This window comes from Canis aureus, chromosome 5, assembly GCF_053574225.1.
Source record: "Canis aureus isolate CA01 chromosome 5, VMU_Caureus_v.1.0, whole genome shotgun sequence".
NCBI lineage: Eukaryota > Metazoa > Chordata > Mammalia > Carnivora > Canidae > Canis > Canis aureus.
This window is the reverse complement of record NC_135615.1, coordinates 17,553,642-17,576,499: the sequence shown is the minus strand read 5'-3', so window position 1 is coordinate 17,576,499 and position 22,858 is coordinate 17,553,642. Positions and strand designations below refer to the sequence as shown.

Below are 22,858 nucleotides of genomic sequence, written 5' to 3'. Positions count from 1 at the left end.
TGTTAAGTAGGGGATGGGGATTAAGGAGAGCATTTGTTGTGATGGACGCCGGGTGTTGTATTTAAGTGCTGAATCACTAAGTTGTACACCTGAAGCTAATATTACACTGTGGTTAACTAACTGGAATTTAAATAAAAGCTTGAAAAAATTGCAATTTATCCAAAATAATTTATAAATTCATGTAGACCAGCCAAAATCCCTGGTAGCATTTTTGAGGGTTTTTTTTTTTATTTGATTTTCAACTTTTCTAAAAATGATCTGGAATGGAAAATATGCAAAAAGTAGTTTTAAAGAATTTAAGAAAACTCTCTGGCCAATCAAGTATTAAAATACACCAAAGTAGCAGTAATTAAAACAGCATGGACCTGGCATGGGAGCATCCAAATAACTCAATGTAATAGAGAAGGATCCAGAAAGAAACTCTCACATATGAGATGACAATACTTGATATAGGTAATATCTCAGATCACTTGAGGAAAGAGTGGAGAAGCCAATTATCTGTGTTGATACAACTGAATCTCCATCAAAGAAAAAAAAAAAGTAAAATTAGATCCCTGCCTCACACTATACATAAAATGACATCAAGAGAGAAGCAACTTCTAAACATTTTTTTAAAACTATAAACCTACCAGGAGGAAATAAAAAATTTTTGTTCTCTTGAAATGACATCAGAAAAATCTTCTTAGCTCTTAATACACAAAATTTTATAAGCTATGAAGGAAAATCAATATATTTACTAATGTACAATTTTAAAGTTTTCAAACAGAAGAGTAGATAAAAAGACATGAGAAACTGAAAGAAAATACTTACAAATACTATAACAAAGGGTTAATTTGTATTAAGATTCAAAACACAACCACAGAAAAATAGGCAAGATATACAATGCAATGGCTATTGGACACATGAAAATATTTATCAACTTCACTACTAATCAGGAATATGCAAATTCACACAAGATACATTCTCTCAGTTGGAACAAATTATTTTAAGATTTGTGTGGAATCAGAAAAGACCCTGAATAGCCAGGGGAATTTAAAAAAAAAAAAAACATATCTGGGGGCATCACAATGCCAGATTTCAGATTGTACTACAAAGCTATGGTCATCAAGACAGTGTGGTACTGGCACAAAAACAGACACATAGATCAATGGAACAGAATAGAGAACCCAGAAGTGGACCCTCAACTTTATGGTCAACTAATATTCGACAAAGGAGGAAAGACTATCCATTGGAAGAAAGACAGTGTCTTCAATAAATGGTGCCGGGAAAATTGGACATCCACATGCAGAAGAATGAAACTAGACCACTCTCTTGCACCAGACACAAAGATAAGCTCAAAATGGATGAAAGATCTAAATGTGAGACAAGATTCCATCAAAATCCTAGAGGAGAACACAGGCAACACCCTTTTTGAACTTGGCCACAGTAACTTCTTGCAAGATACATCCACGAAGGCAAGAGAAACAAAAGCAAAAATAAACTATTGGGACTTCATCAAGATAAGAAGCTTTTGCACAGCAAAGGATACAGTCAACAAAACTCAAAGACAACCTACAGAATGGGAGAAGATATTTGCAAATGACGTATCAGATAAAGGGCTAGTTTCCAAGATCTATAAAGAACTTATTAAACTCAACACCAAAGAAACCAACAATCCAATCATAAAATGGGCAAAAGACATGAACAGAAATCTCACAGAGGAAGACATAGACATGGCCAACATGCACATGAGAAAATGCTCTGCATCACTTGCCATCAGGGAAATACAAATCAAAACCGCAATGAGATACCACCTCACACCAGTGAGGATGGGGAAAATTAACAAGGCAGGAAACCACAAATGTTGGAGAGGATGTGGAGAAAAGGGAACCCTCTTGCACTGTTGGTGGGAATGTGAAATGGTGCAGCCACTCTGGAAAACTGTGTGGAGGTTCCTCAAAGAGTTAAAAATAGATCTGCCCTACGACCCAGCAATTGCACTGTTGGGGATTTACCCCAAAGATACAGATGCAGTGAAACGCCAGGACACCTGCACCCCGATGTTTATAGCAACAATGTCCACAATAGCCAAACTGTGGAAGGAGCCTCGGTGTCCATCGACAGATGAATGGATAAAGAAGATGTGGTCTATGTATACAATGGAATATTCCTCAGCCATTAGAAACGACAAATACCCACCATTTGCTTCGATGTGGATGGAACTGGAGGGTATTATGCTGAGTGAAATAAGTCAATCGGAGAAGCACAAACATTATATGGTCTCGTTCATTTGGGGAATATAAAAAGTAGTGAAAGGGAGCAAAGGGGAAAGGAGAAAAAAATGAGTGGGAAATATCAGAAAGGGAGACAGAACATGAGAGACTCCTAACTCTGAGAAACGAACTAGGGGTGGTGGAGGGGGAGGTGGGCGGGGGGTGAGGGTGACTGGGTGGCGGGCACTGAGGGGGGCACATGATGGGATGAGCACTGGGTGTTATTCTATATGTTGGCAAATTGAACACCAATAAAAAATAAATTTATATATATAAAAAAGATACATTCTCTCCCCATTTGGAATTGGCCAAAATAAAAAAAGACTGTAGATTAGTGAGAATTTGTAACAATGAACCTTATTTCTAGACAAATAATTTTAACACCCTGGAAAGATTTTAAAGACAATCTGCCTAGATCCCACTTCACACCAATTGGTTTAAAACTTCCATGAATATTACCTGAGCATTGAGATTTTTGCTTTGTTTAGTTTTTAGGAGCCTGGCTGATTTCACTGTGTTCAAGGTCAAAAATCATTGGTATATTACTAATTGAGTGTAAACTAGTATTTGCTTTGTGTAAGTAGCTACAAAATTTTTTTTATTCAAACCAAGCTTGGTCAGTTTATTACTTTTCATTATTTCTCTTTAAATTTTAAAATTTCATTGTAGTACTTCTCTAACTTCATTGTGCATATATTGTTTCTTGTTTAAAATAGATTGAGGTGGAACTGATATGCAAAAAACGAGTTGGGACACATGCGTACATCTGTGAAACCATCACCACAATCAAGGTAACAGGAACATCCACTGCCTCCAAAAATTTTCTTATGTCTCTTCCCTTTTTGTCATACTTACACTTACCATGAGATCAAATACCCTCTTACATTTTTTAAATGTACAATTCAATATTGTTAACTATGCTGTGCAGCTCTCTAGAGCTTGTGAAACTAAAATTTTGTACCAATTGAACAACACCTCCCCATTAGAACTATCAAAATTTTAAATGTACACAGTCTTTGACCCAAGCAATTCTACTTCAAAGTAGCTATCCTACAGAAATAGGATACATATCCAAAGAATATGTAAAAATATTTACAATGTTGTAATAATAAAAATTGATCTGGGAGACAAGGCAAAATGTTATCAGTAAGGGAACTGTGACATAAATTATTGATATATTCATATAGTACAAAACAATGTTGTAATTAAAAGAACTGAGGCAGATATGGAAGATCACCAAGAAAACATTAAATATAAAATGCAAAATGTCACATAACAAGTAGTCTGACTTCATTTCGTACATAAAAATTTCATATGTATATTTATATAAACAGAAACATCTGGAAGGGGGCTTTCCCTGTTATTCTTTTGCATGGCTTAAATTTTAGGGTATATATTAATGTATTATTTTTATAAGATTTAAATAACTTAAATACAGAAAAGAGATAAGGGAGGGCTAGAAGAGAAACGTGTGCTTCTGCAATGCCCTGCATGTCCCAGAAATATCAGAAGGCCACAGCCAGCCACACACCCCCAGACAGCAGGAGCTGGGAAAGGAGCCACAGCCTTTGCCAGTGGGACTAGCAAAGGCTAGTGGACCACAATGGGACCTAGAGTTTAATATTTTTCCTACAAATATGCAATTTCTAATAATGAGTACAGTACAAGTATATGCATATAAAATGAAAAGATCACTTATACCAAATCTGGTACCTTTTACTCCCTAACTCTTCTATTTATAGATTCTTCAATGTGCAAACTTTTATAATAGGACCTGAATATGTGTTTTTTCAATAAAAAGTAAAGCAGCCTAAAGCATTATACAAACTGGGAACTAGGCAACGCTACTTTTCTACCATTTATTTAGCCTCTCAAGTAAATTTGGGGGAAAGCATACTTTGAGGAACAAACAATAGTGTTGCTGGCAATACACTGAGCAACAAATTCCCCCCATTTTACATTTTCAGATTACATAAAACTGAACAGAAGTCACATAAAAGTTTGATAGCAAAGTTCTTTACAATCAAATATCTTATGACTAGCTAGATGAGCAATGTGTAATATCATATAATTGTATTCTAGCTGGGCGGGCTCACAGGTACATTTATGAATGAATGAATGAATGAGTTAAAGCTTAAGGGAGCTCCCTTGAGATTTTTAACATCGTCATTTTCCAGTAGGTAAGTTGATGTGGTTGTATAATGTCAGCCAATGGTGGTATGAAGTGTTATGATTCAGTAGCATTACTTTATTGTTCTTATCCAGTTATCTTTGCTTTTCTCCACTCTTGTTTATGATACCCAAGGGGCAAAAAGAGCTTATAGCTCAAAAACTAAAAAGCTCAATTAGTTTATTTGTGAAATACAGATTCCTCTGTGGAGATGAGGAGACTCTCCGTCACTTTCATGACCTCCTTTGTAACAAAACAAAGGATCATTTTTTTGGGGGGCAATATATAAATATACAAGTGACACACAACTCAAGTAATCCAAGTACTTAAAGTATGTTCATGACTTACCTTGCAGTATTTAAGAAAACATAAGTGCAAATTCTACTAAGTAGAAATTTTTTAGGTGATGCAATTTAAAATATCTTATGATTTCTAACAGTGTTTTTTTTTTTTAAAGGATAAAACTCTTTTGTCATGGAGACATTTTTTTAAAAGTTAACCCACATCAATGCAACACCACATGTATTAACTTAAAGACTTTCTCAGGAAGGTGGTAGTAACTTTGCTTTCTAACTACTGCCATTCATTTGAATATATAAAAAGAGACCATTTTTTCCATTTTTTTAAGGATTCTGCTGAACACAAATAACACTGTTCTATCACAATCTTCTCCATCTCTTTCAGTATAAACTTAGCCAAAGAGCACACTCTCATAGTGCCTTCCAGAAATGAACATTGAATTCCTTTGTTTAGAAATGCTCCCTGTTTATTTAGTTTCTTACTCAAATGAAGAAAACCAAACAAGAGAGTAAATAGGAGGACACAACAGCAAGGCCTGAAGGCCCTCTGTGTCCTGAGTTTCTTGACAGAGGAACAGAATAACTAGGCAACAGGCAGTAAAGATAGAAGCCTGAACATCAGCCTGGCCCACGGCCACCTCGCCTTCTGTGTGGCCCAGAGTGAACTATTTCTCAGCTTTTCCACCAATGAAATAAGGATCACACTACCTGCACCTCCATACCCAAAACCCGAGTAAGGCGAAAGGAATTTAATTAACTGTAATTGACTGTAAAGTACATCAAATTCCTGCAATGAAAAATCATATAACTCCCAATTACCACTTAGAAGAACTCTTTAACCAATTAAGGTGGTTGTGTGTGTGTGTGTGTGTTTAATCAGCTCATGAAAGATTATTAAGGAACTGAATGCCACAAAAGTAGTCTTTAACAAAGGTTTTAAAGTTTCAAAATGTCTCTGCAGCGAATCCCCTTCCAGACGGGGAAATCTAAAACATGCCAAGGACAGAGCCTGCGGGGTCTCCTGGGAAGCCTTGTGGAATTTCTGATGTGATTCTTTGAGTTTCTGATGTGATTCTGCTCACTGTGGAACAGAGTCTTGGTCACTGCAAAGCTGGGGGGTAACTTCACTTTTCATGGCCTGAGAGATCTCAATTTGCAGATACGTAACAGAGCAGGAGAGTAACTAGCAAGACCCCTGGCTCACATGAAAGGTGAAATAAACACCAGTGTTTCACGAATTTGATCAAAGACAATTAAAAAAAAAAATTAGGCACCACCCTCACAACATGGTGGCTGGGGGAAGAGAATGAATGTGTGGTGATGCCCAGTTGTGATCATATGATGTCACTCAGCAGCCAGCATTAGCCATTCTCCACTGAGTGACACATGTCTGGACAATATCACCATCCCCCAGGACTTGGGAACAACGACTGCACAGATTTAACATTTAAGAATGATACCACATTTGTGAATTTACATTAAAAACCCCATCTTTCCCTGACTTCATCATAGGAAGGAACCATAGTTCCTTATGGTTTTAGGGTGTAGGAGCTTTCAACTGGAGGGAACCTTACTTTAAAAATAAACATTGTTCTCTTTTTGCTTCAAACTTTCCTATCTTTCTTTAATTAATCTTTTTTATCTACTGGCTAGTTGCATAAAATTACCAAATAAAATGTTACTTTAAGATTTAAAAAAAAAAGGCTGATGAATCAATCTGTTTGTAAGCTGGCAAACTAATATTTAAGGAAAGACTTCTATTGGAATAATATTGGAATTTTGATCTAAAAATATTGCTTTGGGGGATGGCTGGGTGGCTCAGCGGTTGAACATCTGCCTTTGGCTCAGGTCGTGATCCCAGGGTCCTGGGATTGAGTCCCATATTGGGCTCCCCATAGGGAGCCTGCTTCTCCCTCTTCCATTGTCTCTGCCTCTCTGTGTGTGTCTCTTGTGAGTGAATAAATAAAATCTTTAAAAAAAACTTGCCTTGGTTGTACTAACTGGAATGGGAGGCAGCTACTTTCTGATTAGTTATTAAGAGGTCATATTCCTTCATGAATAAAGACAAAAACAGGCACAATGCTTCACATGCTCATTCATGCCCTTGGGTCCAGAAGCAGTAGTTCGATTTTTAATGAATAATGTGAGCTTCAGTCCTTTATTTCCAACTACGGCATGGGCATTTCTATTTGGGTATTTCATTCTCTTCAAACTCAATCTGATCCAAACCCAAGCCTCCTCATAAACTGACCTGCTTCCTTTCCTAGCCATTTCTTTGCTGCTTCCAAGATACTTCCAAGGATAGTATCCTATTCAAAGCCCCCAGCACACTCTGATCACTGCAACCCCCTGGTTACTGGTCTTCTGTCTCTTCCCAGTCTGATTCATTATGTAGACCACCTACTGCTGGACTCAACTTTCTAAATCCCTGCTTTCATCATCCTGATCCCCTGGCTGGGCTCTGATCAAAATCCCAGGTGTAGAAATAGGCATCCTGCAAGGAGGAGGCACACCTGGGAAGATGGCCCTGGGGATTGACCCCAGATGCTTCCATTATTGCCTCAAGGACCCAGGAACAAGACCAGCTGAGATGAAGCACTTCAGAGTAGCGGCAGACATCTACAAGCCCGCTTGCTAATAATCTCCCATCTGAGCCTGGAGGTAATGCCAGAGTAGTATTGACATCTTATCCTCAAGTGACAAGGAAATGCCTATAAGGGAGATAGAGCATGATTCTAGACCCAGTCTCTGTGATCCCTCCAAACTACCTAAAATCTTAACCAGTCACATTCTTGGCATCACTCTATAGCCTCCTCAATTTTCTCCTGGATTTATTTATCCTATAGTATTAAGTTCCATACCCAATCCTTCTCCAATCCACACAGTAATAGATTTCAATAGGCTTGAAACCTTGTGTCCAGAAATTCATTCTTCAGTTTCATGATAGGTATAATGTGTATGAAATGCAGACTACTTATAGTTACAACTGTTCAACATTTTCTCTCACTTGACTGAAGAGTACCCATTTGTATTAACTTACAATACTATAATACTTGTGACTAATCCACATTTCCAAACAAAATAAAATTCTGCAACTCTCCTCCTATTTCATAAAGGGGTTCTTTGTGAATGTAACTGGTTGAGTAGTAAAACTTCCACATTTTACAAAACTTCACAGAATCAGTGTGGGATGCACCTTAACAAACTATCTTCCCCAATTGCTGGAATCGATCCAAAGCAAAACATTTTAATTGCGAGATTTTAAAGCAGCCCTGGCCAGGGGAAAAATAATACCCATAGAAAGCTAGCATATACAGCAATAAAATTGCATATCTACATGGAGAAAGGGAACAGGAAAGGGAGAGGGTAAGAGAAGGTGGGAAAGATGTCAAGAGCAGAAGGAATGACTCTGGCTCACAGGGAGGAAAAACTGCTCTCAAGGAGCTGAGCATGAAGAACAGCACAGCCTGGCCCTTTGGGAACCCATTCTCTCCCCATCACACCTCCTGAGCAGAGGGTTGAGAGACAAGCCTGTACTCACTGGCTAGGCACTCTGCAAGACATAGAAGTGAGTTTAATATGGTCTTTCCATTTGAGTAGCTGACAAGACAGACAAGTTGAACCATAAAGATAGCAGAAGAAAGAATGTGTTTCTTGCTAAGGAAGCTGAAAAGGTGGTTTATTGCTTCTTTTAGAACTCGGGTACAGAGTCATCTGTTATGTGTGTGGGGGGAGGAAGAAGTTGGAAGGTTAAAAAGTAAAAATGCAAAGTCTTCATTAGTTTAAAAATTAAATTGTATTCTAAAAATCTAGATTAAAAGAATATATGCATATATAAAACTTGTAAGTTGAAATGAATGTATGTCAAAGCCAAATAATTAAATATAAATTCCCTTTACTTACATGCCAAGATCTGAGCTCATAGCTCTGGATAAATAACAAGCTATAGTTCATTGACCTGTTTGGGTATTAATGAGCTCATCAAATTTTTTTCAACAATTACAGGCATTGCTGTACTTGGAAAATGGTAAGTAGAAAGTCAGGTCAACATTAACATTTTTCTACTAGTGTAAGTCTACATTTAAGGCATAAGTCTGCAATTAAAATGTCAGGTGTATTTATTTTGAGATTACCTAGAGACATTCAATTTTGCATTTCATAGACTTTTAATATCCTTTTGTGTCCCCATATAAAACATTTATCTGTGTCAAAAAGCTTGAAATCATTTGTAGATATACTTTTTCTTTTATTGGCTATGTTAAGAATATCTACCTGTGGGAACTATAATAATTCCAAGCAATTTACTGTCTGGCCAAAAGTATCACATTTGCACATGATTTATTGATGAATAACTTGTGCAAGCTTAAGTAGCACTTCATCAATAAATGTTTTCCTTAGCTGTTCTGGGACAGAAATAGTGCATCCCTTTTTGGCCTGATTTATATGGACTTATCCTAAATAGTCGAAAAACTCAAGATAGTTATCCAATAGTTAGGCTATTACGAGAAACGCTCATTGCCATGTTCACTGGGAGGATATTATTAAGGATGTCATTCACTACCACACTCACTGTCTGCTTCATTAAGTCCTCAGGGAGAAAATTCTTTCTGCTCTTAGTACCAGGATCAGTTACACACATTGGCAACTGGGCTATTTTTACCTCATGATGGTAAGAGTCTTTCCCTCATGGTATTAACTCTGTATTTCCCTCCTTTTATTGGTTGCTAGAAAATTTAAAGCAAAAGTTGAAGGCCAGCTTTGCAAGTCCAGAAGACTCCACACCATATGTTGTCTATAATAATAATAATATGTAACAGAAGCCATTATTATTACTAACGAGTACTGAGTACTTTCTGCTAAGCACTTTATATGTGTCAGATCTTTTTCATAATAATCATAAAACATGAGAACCTTTGTTTTTGCCAACTTGACCAATGAGAAAACAAACTGAAACTCACAGAGGTCAGTCAAATACCTCAAGGCTACTGAGCCAGTAAGTGGCAGACGCCTGACCCAATTAGAATCTTTCTAACATGGAAGGTCATGCTTCTAACTGCTCTGGTAGTGTGCCTCCTGGTCCATCCATGCGTCTTTCCTGTTGACTCTTTATTTCCTTTGACTAATGAAATAAAGTTAACAGACCAGAATTATTTGTATAAACACCAGGGCTCCCATCTGGCTCAAGTTGTTCAAGTGCTAGATGGCAAAATTCTCTGATGCATTTCCCTCCCCCCCCCCCCCCCCAGAGTGACATGTGCTTTATGAGTACAGGAGAGATGGTGGGAAGATCCACGGACCTTCCTACCATCAGGAAGGTCTTCTGAGTCTGAACATTGGTGCTGTGCATGCTAGGCTGAACCACTATGCTGACTGCATGATTTGTATGCAAAGACGCCCACCAAGGGCATGTGCCTGACCATGGGGCCTGACCTCCAGCCTGTGCTCCAGATAGTTTCCAAATTCCTAGGATAGGAATATTCAAGATCCCAGAATAAGATCTCCAAATTCTTAGGAATTCTTGAAATGATAATCATTCCATGTTTTTTCCCAAATTGTATTTATATATTTTTAGGTGATAATGATGATCCTAAAAGTTTTCCATAATAATAAATAGTATATCATTTTTTGTAATAGATATGCTAAAAATTTCAGAGGTTTTCTATTAAAAAAAAACCTCAAACATATCTATTGCAATAACATGAAAAATGATCTCCACTAAAAGAGGGGAACATTACCACGAAATAAATGCCAAATCAAAGCCATTTTAAAAATTGAAGTTGATATAAAAATATTTACTATTTAAAAGATATTATTCTTAAGATGAAATTTTAAAACAAAGCATTTAATAACTAGGCTTTCAAAAGCATAGTACCTAAGGTGGGCATTAGGATTTGCTTCACAGAAGCTCCCATCCTTTTTTAATGATGAAAATCTTTGATTTGCTTGCCTGGATCCTGGTCTGGCCATTGAAATCTATGTTGCAGTGGAGAATTAGAATACTTTTTCCCAATTTCTTGACTAATTTTTCTTGGGATTCAGGAAAACATAGATTTTTTTTTCCTGAGAAATACAGGGAATTGCAGCTGGGACCATGCTAAGAAAGGGGGCATATTTTTCTTCTAAAGCAACTTTCTCAGCTACAAAGCTGGGTCCATGCAGAGGATGTTTATTGAATTCACAAAAATGTATGTATAAACTATTTTACCTGTCAGCTTTGAAGGACCTCAAGGGCACCAGAAAAGTAGCCTTAAGTAATTTAGGAGCCACATAAATATCTTTACATATTGCAAAGCCACTGGCAAATGCCCTTGATTCACTCAATCATGTAGAAAAGCTGGAGGAAACTATGAGTTAAGTAAAAATGTTTTTACGAGTACTTCTCAACTATTGCTTTAGTCCTGGCCTACCTAGACATTATCAGTATCAGTTATCCACTGATATTAATCTGGGTTTTGGCAAATCATTTTCCCTGCCCTGCCCCCATTCATGTCTTAAATACATTATATAGGCCATTATTATGTAACATGTGTTTACACATATTATGTTGAGAGTAATGAAAAGGGACTGATACATATTTTAAGTATCTACAATGTACCAAACACTATCCACATCTTTCAAATATGCTTTACCAACCCTGAAGTAATCCTATAGGACAGGTATTAACCTATTTTCCATAGGTTAAGAAAAATAAGGCTCAAAGCTATAATCAACAGCTATACTGTTGGTAAGTAACACAGCCTAGAAATTATAGTCCAACTTTAAAACAAATCCATGTTCTTGATGCCACAGCATACTGCAAGGTGTAAAATGATGGCAAGTCATAATAGCTGCTGGCTACCATGGCCCAGGGGAAAGGGTTGGTACCAGGCAGACCGGCTGCTCCACGAGGACTAACCGTGCTATCCTCAGGGTAATAAGACCTTCCCCTGTGCACACAGGGTAATAAGACCATTCCCCATGCACATTTAAATAATAACGGGAGTTTTTACTACTCTTATTTGAAAAAAAAAAAAATATATATATATATATAATCAATTTGGAAGTAGAATATACATTTTTAGGAAAGGAATTAAAAGAATCATTGTAAACACAATACAAAGAGGTTTGTCTTACCTTTAAATATTTCACCAGTTTCTGAATTTGCCAATATTCAGATGGCAAATCTGCATTTGCTTCCTGACGACGATCAGGTGGTTCTTCATCTTCCTCATTCTCTGAGGAGCTGTCACTAAGAATTTCCTCAATCTTCTCAGCACTCTTACTAAGAACAATAACAACCACCACATATAATAAACATATTTATGCTACAAAATGGATGTGGTTATAATCATTAATATTTCAGCAATATGAACATAAGCAATGTATAAGGTACCAATACCTTCTGAGTTCTAAAGATCTTTGCTAAGATCTAAGCAAGGAGATGAATAAATCCCTGTCTCTGTACCAGGTGCAGTTCATTATTATTGCTTTGTATGCAATAATAATAAAGAAAATAGTAAGAAATGAACAAAGGCATTAAGTATAAGTCCTATGGCTGTGCTGTACAAAAAGGCAGCCACGGGGGAGGAGCAAGATGACGGAAGAGTAGGGTCTCCAAATCACCTGTCTCCACCAAATTACCTAGAAAACCTTCCAATCATCCTGAAAATCTATGAATTCGGCCTGAGAATTAAAGAGAGACCAGCTGGAATGCAACAGTGAGAAGAGTTCGCGCTTCTATCAAGGTAGGAAGACGGGGAAAAAGAAGTAAAGAAACAAAGGCCTCCAAGGGGGAGGGGCCCCGCGAGGAGCCGGGCTGAGGCCGGGGCGAGTGTCCCCAGGACAGGAGAGCCCCGTCCCGGAGGAGCAGGAGCTGCACCGACCTTCCCGGGCAGAAAGGGGCTCGCAGGGAGTTAGAGCAGGACCCAGGAGGGCGAGGATGCCCTCGGGTTCCCTGAGACAGTAACAGAGCAACTGCGCGCCCAGGAGAGTGCGCCGAGCTCCCTAAGGGCTGCAGCGCGCACGGCGGGACCCGGAGCAGCTCGGAGGGGCTCGGGCGGCGGCTCCGCGGAGGGGGCTGCGCGGCCCCGGGAGCAGCTCGGAGGGGCTTGAGCAGAGGAAGAGGCTCCGTGCGGAGGGGGCTGCGCGGTTCCAGGAGCAGCTCGGGGGGGGGGCTCGGGCGGCAGCTCCGCGGAGGGGGCTGCGGCCCGGGAGCGCGAATCCAACAGCGCAGGCCCCGGAGCACAGGGCGCCGGGTACACAGCCCAGGACCCGGCCTCCCCCCGGGACAGGCAGAGGCCGGGAGGGCCCAGGACAGCGAGGACGCTCCTGCCCCAGCTGAGCAGATCAGCGGCCCCGCCCCGGAGCCTCCAGGCCCTGCAGACGGAGAGCTCCGGAGTTCCTGCGGGGGCTGAATCCAGGTTTCCAGAGCTGCCCCGCCACTGGGGCTGTTCCTCCTGCGGCCTCACGGGGTAAACAACCCCCACTGAGCCCTGCACCAGGCAGGGGCACAGCAGCTCCCCCAACTGCTAACACCTGAAAATCAACACAACAGGCCCCTCCCCCAGAACACCAGCTAGACTGACAACTTCCAGGAGAAGCCAAGGGACTTAAAGTACACAGAATCAGAAGATACTCCCCGGTGGTTCTTTTGTTTTGTTTTGTTTTGCTTTTTGATTTGTTTCCTTCCCCCACCCCCTTTTTTTTTCTCCTTTCTTTTTCTTTCTCTTTTTCTTCTCTCTTTTTTTTTTCGTTTTTTTCTTCCCTTTTTTTTCTCTTTCTCTTTTCTTTCCTTCTTTCTTTCCTCTCTTTTTCTCTTATTCCCAATACAACTTGCTTTTGGCCAATCTGCACTGAGCAAAATGACTAGAAGGAAAACCTCACCTCAAAAGAAAGAATCAGAAACAGTCCTCTCTCCCACAGTTACAAAATCTGGATTACAATTCAATGTCAGAAAGCCAATTCAGAAGCACTATTATACAGCTACTGGTGGCTCTAGAAAAAAGTATAAAGGACTCAAGAGACTTCATGACTGCAGAATTTAGAGCTAATCAGGCAGAAATTAAAAATCAATTGAATGAGATGCAATCCAAACTAGAAGTCCTAACGACGAGGGTTAACGAGGTGGAAGAACGAGTGACATAGAAGACAAGTTGATAGCAGAGAGGGAAACTGAGGAAAAAAGAGATAAACAATTAAAAGACCATGAGGATAGATTAAGGGAAATAAACGACAGCCTGAGAAAGAAAAACCTAGTTTAATTGGGGTTCCCGAGGGTGCCGAAAGGGACAGAGGGCCAGAATATGTATTTGAACAAATTCTAGCTGAAAACTTTCCTAACCTGGGAAGGGAAACAGGCATTCAGATCCAGGAAATAGAGCGATCCCCCCCTAAAATCAATAAAAACCGTTCAACACCTCGACATTTAATAGTGAAGCTTGCAAATTCCAAAGATAAAGAGAAGATCCTTAAAGCAGCAAGAGACAAGAAATCCCTGACTTTTATGGGGAGGAGTATTAGGGTAACAGCAGACCTCTCCACAGAGACCTGGCAGGCCAGAAAGGGCTGGCAGGATATATTCAGGGTCCTAAATGAAAAGAACATGCAACCAAGAATACTTTATCCAGCAAGGCTCTCATTCAAAATGGAAGGAGAGATAAAGAGCTTCCAAGACAGGCAGCAACTAAAAGAATATGTGACCTCCAAACCAGCTCTGCAAGAAATTTTAAGGGGGACTCTTAAAATTCCCCTTTAAGAAGAAGTTCAGTGGAACAGTCCACAAAAACAAGGACTGAATAGATATCATGATGACACTAAACTCATATCTCTCAATAGTAACTCTGAATGTGAACGGGCTTAATGACCCCATCAAAAGGCGCAGGGTTTCAGACTGGATAAAAAAGCAGGACCCATCGATTTGCTGTCTATAAGAGACTCATTTTAGACAGAAGGACACCTACAGCCTGAAAATAAAAGGTTGGAGAACCATTTACCATTCAAATGGTCCTCAAAAGAAAGCAGGGGTAGCCATCCTTATATCAGATAAACTAAAATTTACCCCAAAGACTGTAGTGAGAGATGAAGAGGGACACTATATCATACTTAAAGGATCTATTCAACAAGAGGACTTAACAATCCTCAATATATATGCCCCGAATGTGGGAGCTGCCAAATATATTAATCAATTATTAACCAAAGTGAAGAAATACTTAGATAATAATACACTTCTACTTGGTGACTTCAATTTAGCTCTTTCTATACTCGATAGGTCTTCTAAGCACAACATCTCCAAAGAAACGAGAGCTTTAAATGATAAACTGGACCAGATGGATTTCACAGATATCTACAGAACTTTACATCCAAACTCAACTGAATACACATTCTTCTCAAGCGCACATAGAACTTTCTCCAGAATAGACCACATATTGGGTCACAAATCGGGTCTGAACCGATACCAAAAGATTGGTATAGTCCCCTGCATATTCTCAGACCATAATGCCTTGAAATTAGAACTAAATCACAACAAGAAGTTTGGAAGGACCTCAAACACGTGGAGGTTAAGGACCATCCTGCTAAAAGATTAAAGGGTCAACCAGGAAATTAAGGAAGAATTAAAAAGATTCATGGAAACTAATGAGAATGAAGATACAACCGTTCAAAATCTTTGGGATGCAGCAAAAGCAGTCCTAAGGGGGAAATACATCGCAATACAAGCATCCATTCAAAAACTGGAAAGAACTCAAATACAAAAGCTAACCTTACACATAAAGGAGCTAGAGAAAAAACAGCAAATAGATCCTACACCCAAGAGAAGAAGGGAGTTAATAAAGATTCGAGCAGAACTCAACGAAATCGAGACCAGACGAACTGTGGAACAGATCAACAAAACCAGGAGTTGGTTCTTTGAAAGAATTAACAAGATAGATAAACCATTGCCAGCCTTATTAAAAAGAAGAGAGAGAAGACTCAAATTAATAAAATCATGAATGAGAAAGGAGAGATCACTACCAACACCAAGGAAATACGAACGATTTTAAAAACATATTATGAACAGCTATACGCCAATAAATTAGGCAATCTGGAAGAAATGGACGCATTCCTGGAAAGCCACAAACTACCAAAACTGGAACAGGAAGAAATAGAAAACCTGAACAGGCCAATAACCAGGGAGGAAATTGAAGCAGTCATCAAAAACCTCCCAAGACACAAGAGTCCAGGGCCAGATGGCTTCCCAGGGGAATTTTATCAAACGTTTAAAGAAGAAACCATACCTATTCTCCTAAAGCTGTTTGGAAAGATAGAAAGAGATGGAGTACTTCCAAATTCGTTCTATGAGGCCAGCATCACCTTAATTCCAAAACCAGACAAAGACCCCACCAAAAAGGAGAATTACAGACCAATATCCCTGATGAGCATGGATGCAAACATTCTCAACAAGATACTGGCCAATAGGATCCAACAGTACATTAAAAAAATTATTCACCATGACCAAGTAGGATTTATCCCTGGGACACAAGGCTGGTTCAACACCCGTAAAACAATCAATGTGATTCATCATATCAGCAAGAGAAAAACCAAGAACCATATGATCCTCTCATTGGATGCAGAGAAAGCATTTGACAAAATACAGCATCCATTCCTGATCAAAACTCTTCAGAGTGTAGGGATAGAGGGAACATTCCTCGACATCTTAAAAGCCATCTATGAAAAGCCCACAGCAAATATCATTCTCAATGGGGAAGCACTGGGAGCCTTTCCCCTAAGATCAGGAACAAGACAGGGATGTCCACTCTCACCACTGCTGTTCAACATAGTACTGGAAGTCCTAGCCTCAGCAATCAGACAACAAAAAGACATTAAAGGCATTCAAATTGGCAAAGAAGAAGTCAAACTCTCCCTCTTCGCCGATGACATGATACTCTACATAGAAAACCCAAAAGTCTCCACCCCAAGATTGCTAGAACTCATACAGCAATTCGGTAGCGTGGCAGGATACAAAATCAATGCCCAGAAGTCAGTGGCATTTCTATACACTAACAATGAGACTGAAGAAAGAGAAATTAAGGAGTCAATCCCATTTACAATTGCACCCAAAAGCATAAGATACCTAGGAATAAACCTAACCAAAGATGTAAAGGATCTATACCCTCAAAACTATAGAACACTTCTGAAAGAAATTGAGGAAGACACAAAGAGATGGAAAAATATTCCATGCTCATGGATTGGCAGAATTAATATTGTGAAAATGTCAATGTTACCCAGGGTAATATACACGTTTAATGCAATCCCTATCAAAATACCATGGACTTTCTTCAGAGAGTTAGAACAAATTATTTTAAGATTTGTGTGGAATCAGAAAAGACCCTGAATAGCCAGGGGAATTTTAAAAAAGAAAACCATATCTGGGGGCATCACAATGCCAGATTTCAGATTGTACTACAAAGCTGTGGTCATCAAGACAGTGTGGTACTGGCACAAAAACAGACACATAGATCAGTGGAACAGAATAGAGAATCCAGAAGTGGACCCTGAACTTTATGGGCAACTAATATTCGATAAAGGAGGAAAGACTATCCATTGGAAGAAAGACAGTCTCTTCAATAAATGGTGCCGGGAAAATTGGACATCCACATGCAGAAGAATGAAACTAGACCACTCTCTTGCACCATACACAAAGATAAACTCAAAATGGATGAAAGATCTAAATGTGAGACAAGATTCCATCAAAATCCTAGAGAAGAACACAGGCAACACCCTTTTTGAACTCGGCCATAGTAACTTCTTGCAAGATACATCCACGAAGGCAAAAGAAACAAAAGCAAAAATGAACTATTGGGACTTCATCAAGATAAGAAGCTTTTGCACAGCAAAGGATACAGTCAACAAAACTCAAAGACAACCTACAGAATGGGAGAAGATATTTGCAAATGACATATCAGATAAAGGGCTAGTTTCCAAGATCTATAAAGAACTTATTAAACTCAACACCAAAGAAACAAAAAATCCAATCATGAAATGGGCAAAAGACATGAACAGAAATCTCACAGAGGAAGACAAAGACATGGCCAACATGCACATGAGAAAATGCTCTGCATCACTTGCCATCCGGGAAATACAAATCAAAACCGCAATGAGATACCACCTCACACCAGTGAGGATGGGGAAAATTAACAAGGCAGGAAACCACAAATGTTGGAGAGGATGTGGAGAAAAGGGAACCCTCTTGCACTGTTGGTGGGAATGTGAAATGGTGCAGCCACTCTGGAAAACTGTGTGGAGGTTCCTCAAACAGTTAAAAATAGACCTGCCCTACGACCCAGCAATTGCACTGTTGGGGATTTACCCCAAAGATACAAATGCAATGAAACGCCGGGACACCTGCACCCCGATGTTTATACCAGCAATGGCCACGATAGCCAAACTGTGGAAGGAGCCTCGGTGTCCATCGAAAGATGAATGGATAAAGAAGATGTGGTTTATGTATACAATGGAATATTACTCAGCTATTAGAAATGACAAATACCCACCATTTGCTTCAACGTGGATGGAACTGGAGGGTATTATGCTGAGTGAAGTAAGCCAGTCGGAGAAGGACAAACATTATAAGTTCTCATTCATTTGGGGAATATAAATAATAGTGAAAGGGAATATAAGGGAAGGGGGAAGAAATGTGTGGGAAATATCAGAAAGGGAGACAGAACTTAAAGACTGCTAACTCTGGGAAACGAACTAGGGGTGGTGGAAGGGGAGGAGGGCGGGGGGTGGGAGTGAATGGGTGACGGGCACTGGGGGTTATTCTGTATGTTAGTAAATTGAACACCAATAAAAAATAAATTAAAAAAAAAAAGATAAAAAAAAAGAAAATACAACATATCAAAAACTTTTGTACACAGATAACAGCTAACACAGTGCATAAAGGGAATTATATAGCACTAAATGTTTGCATTGGAAAAGAGAAGTCTCAATTCAATAATCTAAACTTAAGTCTAAAGAAACTAGAAAAAAGAATAAAGTAAACCCAATGCAAACAAAAAAGGAAATACTAAAGAGCAGAAATCAATAAAATTATAACAGAAAAACAATTTGAAAAATCAGTAACAAAAAGCTGCTTAAAGAAAAGATCAATAAAATTGACAAAACTCTAGTATAATTGACAAGAAAAAGAAAAGACACAAATACCAGTACCAACAATGAAACATGGGATATCACTACAGATCCTGCAGACAACAAAAGAATAATAAGAGAAAACTATGAACAACTATACACACATAAATTTGACAATCTAGATAAAATGGACCGTTCTTTTAAAGTATAAACTATCACAACTTGCCCAATATGAAACACATAATTTGAATAGCACAATTATTAAGAGAATTTAATTCACAATTAAAAAACCCAAAACAGAAGTCTTTAGACCCAGATAGCTTCACTGTAGAATTTTACCACACAGAAGAACACCAAATTTTATATGATCTCTTCTAGAAAATAGAATAGGAGGGAACTCATTTTACAAAGCCTGATATCAAACCAAAGACAGTGCAAACAAAAACAAAAACCAATACAATACTCTCAAGATTGTGGATGCAAAAATTCTTAACATAATATTAAGCACATGTAATTCAGCTACCTATAAATAGGATGAGTGCACTATGACCAAGTGGGGTTACTACAGAGATGCAAGGCTGATTTGGTATTCAAAAATCAATCAGTGTAATCAACCACACTAACAGGCTATAGAAGAAAAATGACATGATTATACAATTGATGTAGAAAAAAGATTTGACCAAAATGAACACCCAAATGTGAATAAAAATGTTCAGAAAACCAAGAACAGAAGGGACCTTTATCAACTTGATAAAGAATATTTGTACAAAAACCTACACCATCATCATACTTAATGGTGAAAGACTAAATACTTTTCCCTTAAGATTGAGAACAAACAAGGCTATTGTTCACTTTGATCACTGCTGACCAATACAGCACTGGAACTTCCACTTCTAGTTGTAAATCTAAGAAAAAATGCACAAGACTTGTATGCTGAAAACCATAAAACATTAGTGAAAGTAATCAAATACTTAAATAAACCGAGATATATAATATTCATGGATTGGAAGATTCTACATAGTAAAAATATCAATTCTTCCCAAATTAATATAGATATTTAATGTAATTTCCAAGAAAATCATCAGTGATTTTTTTCTGTTGGAGATATAGCAAGATTATTCTAAAATTTATGCAGAAAGGAAAGGAACTAGAATAACTAAAAGCAATTTTTGAAAAAAAAAAAAGTGAGAGAAATCACTTTTCCAGACTTCAAAATTTACTATACAGCTACAGTAATACAGATTGTGTGGTAGTGGTGAGGGGCTAGATGAAAAAAAAAAAATCAGTGGAATAGAACAGATACCCAGAATAGCCCCACATATGTACACCGAACTGATTTTGAAGAAAGATACAAAAGTAATTCAATGGTGGAAAGATAACCTTTTCATTAAATGGTGCTGGAGAAATTGGACCTCCACTTAAAACAAAACAAAACAAACAAAAAAACAACAACAACAACTAAATCTTAACCAAAGTCTCACACTAAAAATAAGAAAAAGGCCATAGGCTTTATAATGTAAAACTATAAACATTTTTAGAAAAAATAGGTGATAATCTTAAGGACCAAGGGCTTCATGAGGACTTCTTAGACATGACATCAAAAATACAACCCATACAGGAACCTGGGTAGCTCAGTCAGTTGAGCATCCGTCTCTTGGTTTGGGCCCAGGTCACAATCTCAGGGATGTAAGATTGAGCCCTGCACAGGGTCTGCCTGCTTGAGACTCTCTCCCTCTCCCCTTCTCTTCCCCATGCACTCTCTCTCTCTTTATCTCTAAAATAAACATATTAAAAATAAAAACAAAACAACCCATAAAAGAAAACATTGATAAATTGAACCTCATCAATAGTAAAACGTTATTCTATGAGAGAGACTCTATAAAAAGGATGAGGAAACAACTTACAGGGAGAAGGAAATATTTGCATACTACATATTCAATCAAGGATATCCAGAATAAAGAACTCTCGAAACTCAACATTTAAAAAGTGATCTGATTAGAACATAAAAAACAAAAGACAAAGAGACATTTCACTAGAGAATATATATGGATGGCAATAAGCCCATGAAAAGATGTTCAACATCACTAGCCATTAGGGAAATGCTAAGACCATGATGAAATAATACTATACATCTTGTAGAATAGCTCAAAACCAAAACCAAAAAAAAGTTTGGATGCAAAGGCAAGGATGAGGATAAACTCAGTTTCCCCTAAGTGTTTGATGGGAACTAAATGGTACAGCCAGTCTGGAAAAGTTAGATAGTTTCTTAAAAAGCTACACAATTATTATGTGTCAGCAATTGGGCATTTATCTTAGAGAAATGAAAACTTCATCCATATAAAAGCCTTTATATGATTGTTCATAGCAGCTTTATTTTTAATATCCAAAAGCTGCAAACAATGAAAATGCTCCCAATAGGTGAATAATTAAATAAATGATGGTACAACCACACCATGGAATGCTACTCAGCAAAAATAAATAAATAAATAAATAAATAAATAAATAAATAAATAAATAAATAAATAAAATAAAAAATAAAAAAAAAACGATTGCACTATGAACATATGCAACAACTTAGATGGATCTTAGGGGTATTATAGTGATGAAAACAAAGTCAATATCAAAAGTGTATAATTCCATTTACATGATATTCCCAAAATGATAAAATTATAGAAGTGGATAACAGGTTAATGGTTGCCAGGAGTTAGGATTATAGGGAAGAGGTGTGGGCATAACTATAAAGAAGTGGCAAGAGTGGCTTCCCAGTGGTGATGGAACCCTTCCACACACTGACTGACATGGTCATCACACACATCTACATGGAATAAAGTGATAGAAAATGATACATGCACATTATATCAATATCAGTCTCCTGGTTTCAGTGCTGTAGGATAGTTATGCAAGATGCAACCACTGGGAGAAGCTAGGTGAAGGGTATGAGATTCCTCTGTACTATATTTGCAGCATTCTGTGAATCTGCAATTAATTCAAAATAAAAAGTTTTAAAAATAGTCAAATAAATCAAATAATTTATTATGTTGAACCCAAGAATATAGGATTAATGTAGTAGGGTGTCTTAAAGTTTCTTCTTTTTCTGTGTGCACAAACTTTATAATGTGAAATGTCTGCATTTCTTCCCACTACTACCCCAAACTTACTAACAAAAGTAGCTGACCCTCCTCCACATATGCCGCTTTTGTTGTCAAAATGAAAATGGAGTCAGAAGTTTACTAGCCTTCTATTGATGGCTGTTTTTTAAAATATTTTATTTATTTATTCATGAGACACAGAAAGAGAGAGAGAGGCAGAGACATAGGCAGTGGAAGAAGCAGGCTCCATGCAGGGAGCCCGATGTGGGACTAGATCCCGGGACTCCAGGATCACACCCTGGGCCGAAGGCGGCGCTAAACCGCTGAGCCACCCGCGCTGCCCTGATGGCTGTTTTAATGAGAAATAACATCTATCACTTTAGGATTGGCAGTGCCACCAGTGATGAGTAAAATGAGGCTCAGGAAGATGACTTACCCTTGCTATGATAGGATTGTTCAAAAGTAAGAGATCAGCAAAGAGCCCAGTTCTCCTATCACTCAACTCATGGCAATTAGCATTAAATTCATTTGTTTACAGAGAGTTAACTAGTACCAATAGATGCCTGTGTTTCAAGGAACTCTTCACTAAAAGGATATCTTGTAAATATATTCAAAGAAATTCAGTATTATCATTTTTATAACTAGTCAATACTAGTTGGTCCAAGGGTCCAGTAGAGGACCCCGATGTAATGATAAGAACACCAGAAATTTGCATGCTAACTAGCCCACTGGGTAAAGTGTGGCTTTAAAGGATGGTTCCTTTTAATAGATACGTACCGAACTAACTGTGCTCTTCCAGGTGAAACAGGTGGTCCTGACCTTCCAAGTCTTCCTCCATGTTTTTTCTCTTGAGTGTTTCTTAGTAAGCTTTTGTGCCTAAAAATATATTAACATTTTAAAATTAACTTACTGTGGATTGATAGGAAATTAAAAATAGAAATGTACATAAAGATTTCATCATTTTCA

At 38.2% G+C, this 22,858-nt stretch overlaps 1 protein-coding gene and 1 long non-coding RNA gene across 8 annotated transcripts in view; one reads left to right on the top strand and one right to left on the bottom strand.

The window, feature by feature from the left end:
* Window positions 1-3,487, top strand: part of LOC144313754 (uncharacterized) — a 213,387-nt gene extending 209,900 nt beyond the window's left edge. The window contains exon 4 of the long non-coding RNA XR_013379388.1: window positions 2,969-3,487. This is a non-coding gene — a long non-coding RNA (uncharacterized LOC144313754). The remainder of the gene's footprint in view (window positions 1-2,968) is intronic.
* The window catches only part of LOC144313749 (outer dynein arm-docking complex subunit 2), a 251,252-nt gene that overhangs the window by 190,993 nt on the left and 37,401 nt on the right, over window positions 1-22,858 (bottom strand). For all 7 annotated transcript variants that reach the window (XR_013379382.1, XR_013379383.1, XM_077896982.1 and 4 more), the window contains 2 exons: window positions 22,670-22,768; window positions 11,835-11,982 (listed from right to left, as the gene is read on the bottom strand). Coding sequence is in view for 5 of the 7 variants with exons in the window: in XM_077896982.1 (XP_077753108.1) it covers window positions 11,835-11,982; window positions 22,670-22,768 (247 nt within the window). In the remaining 2 variants the exon portion in view is untranslated. The remainder of the gene's footprint in view (window positions 1-11,834; window positions 11,983-22,669; window positions 22,769-22,858) is intronic.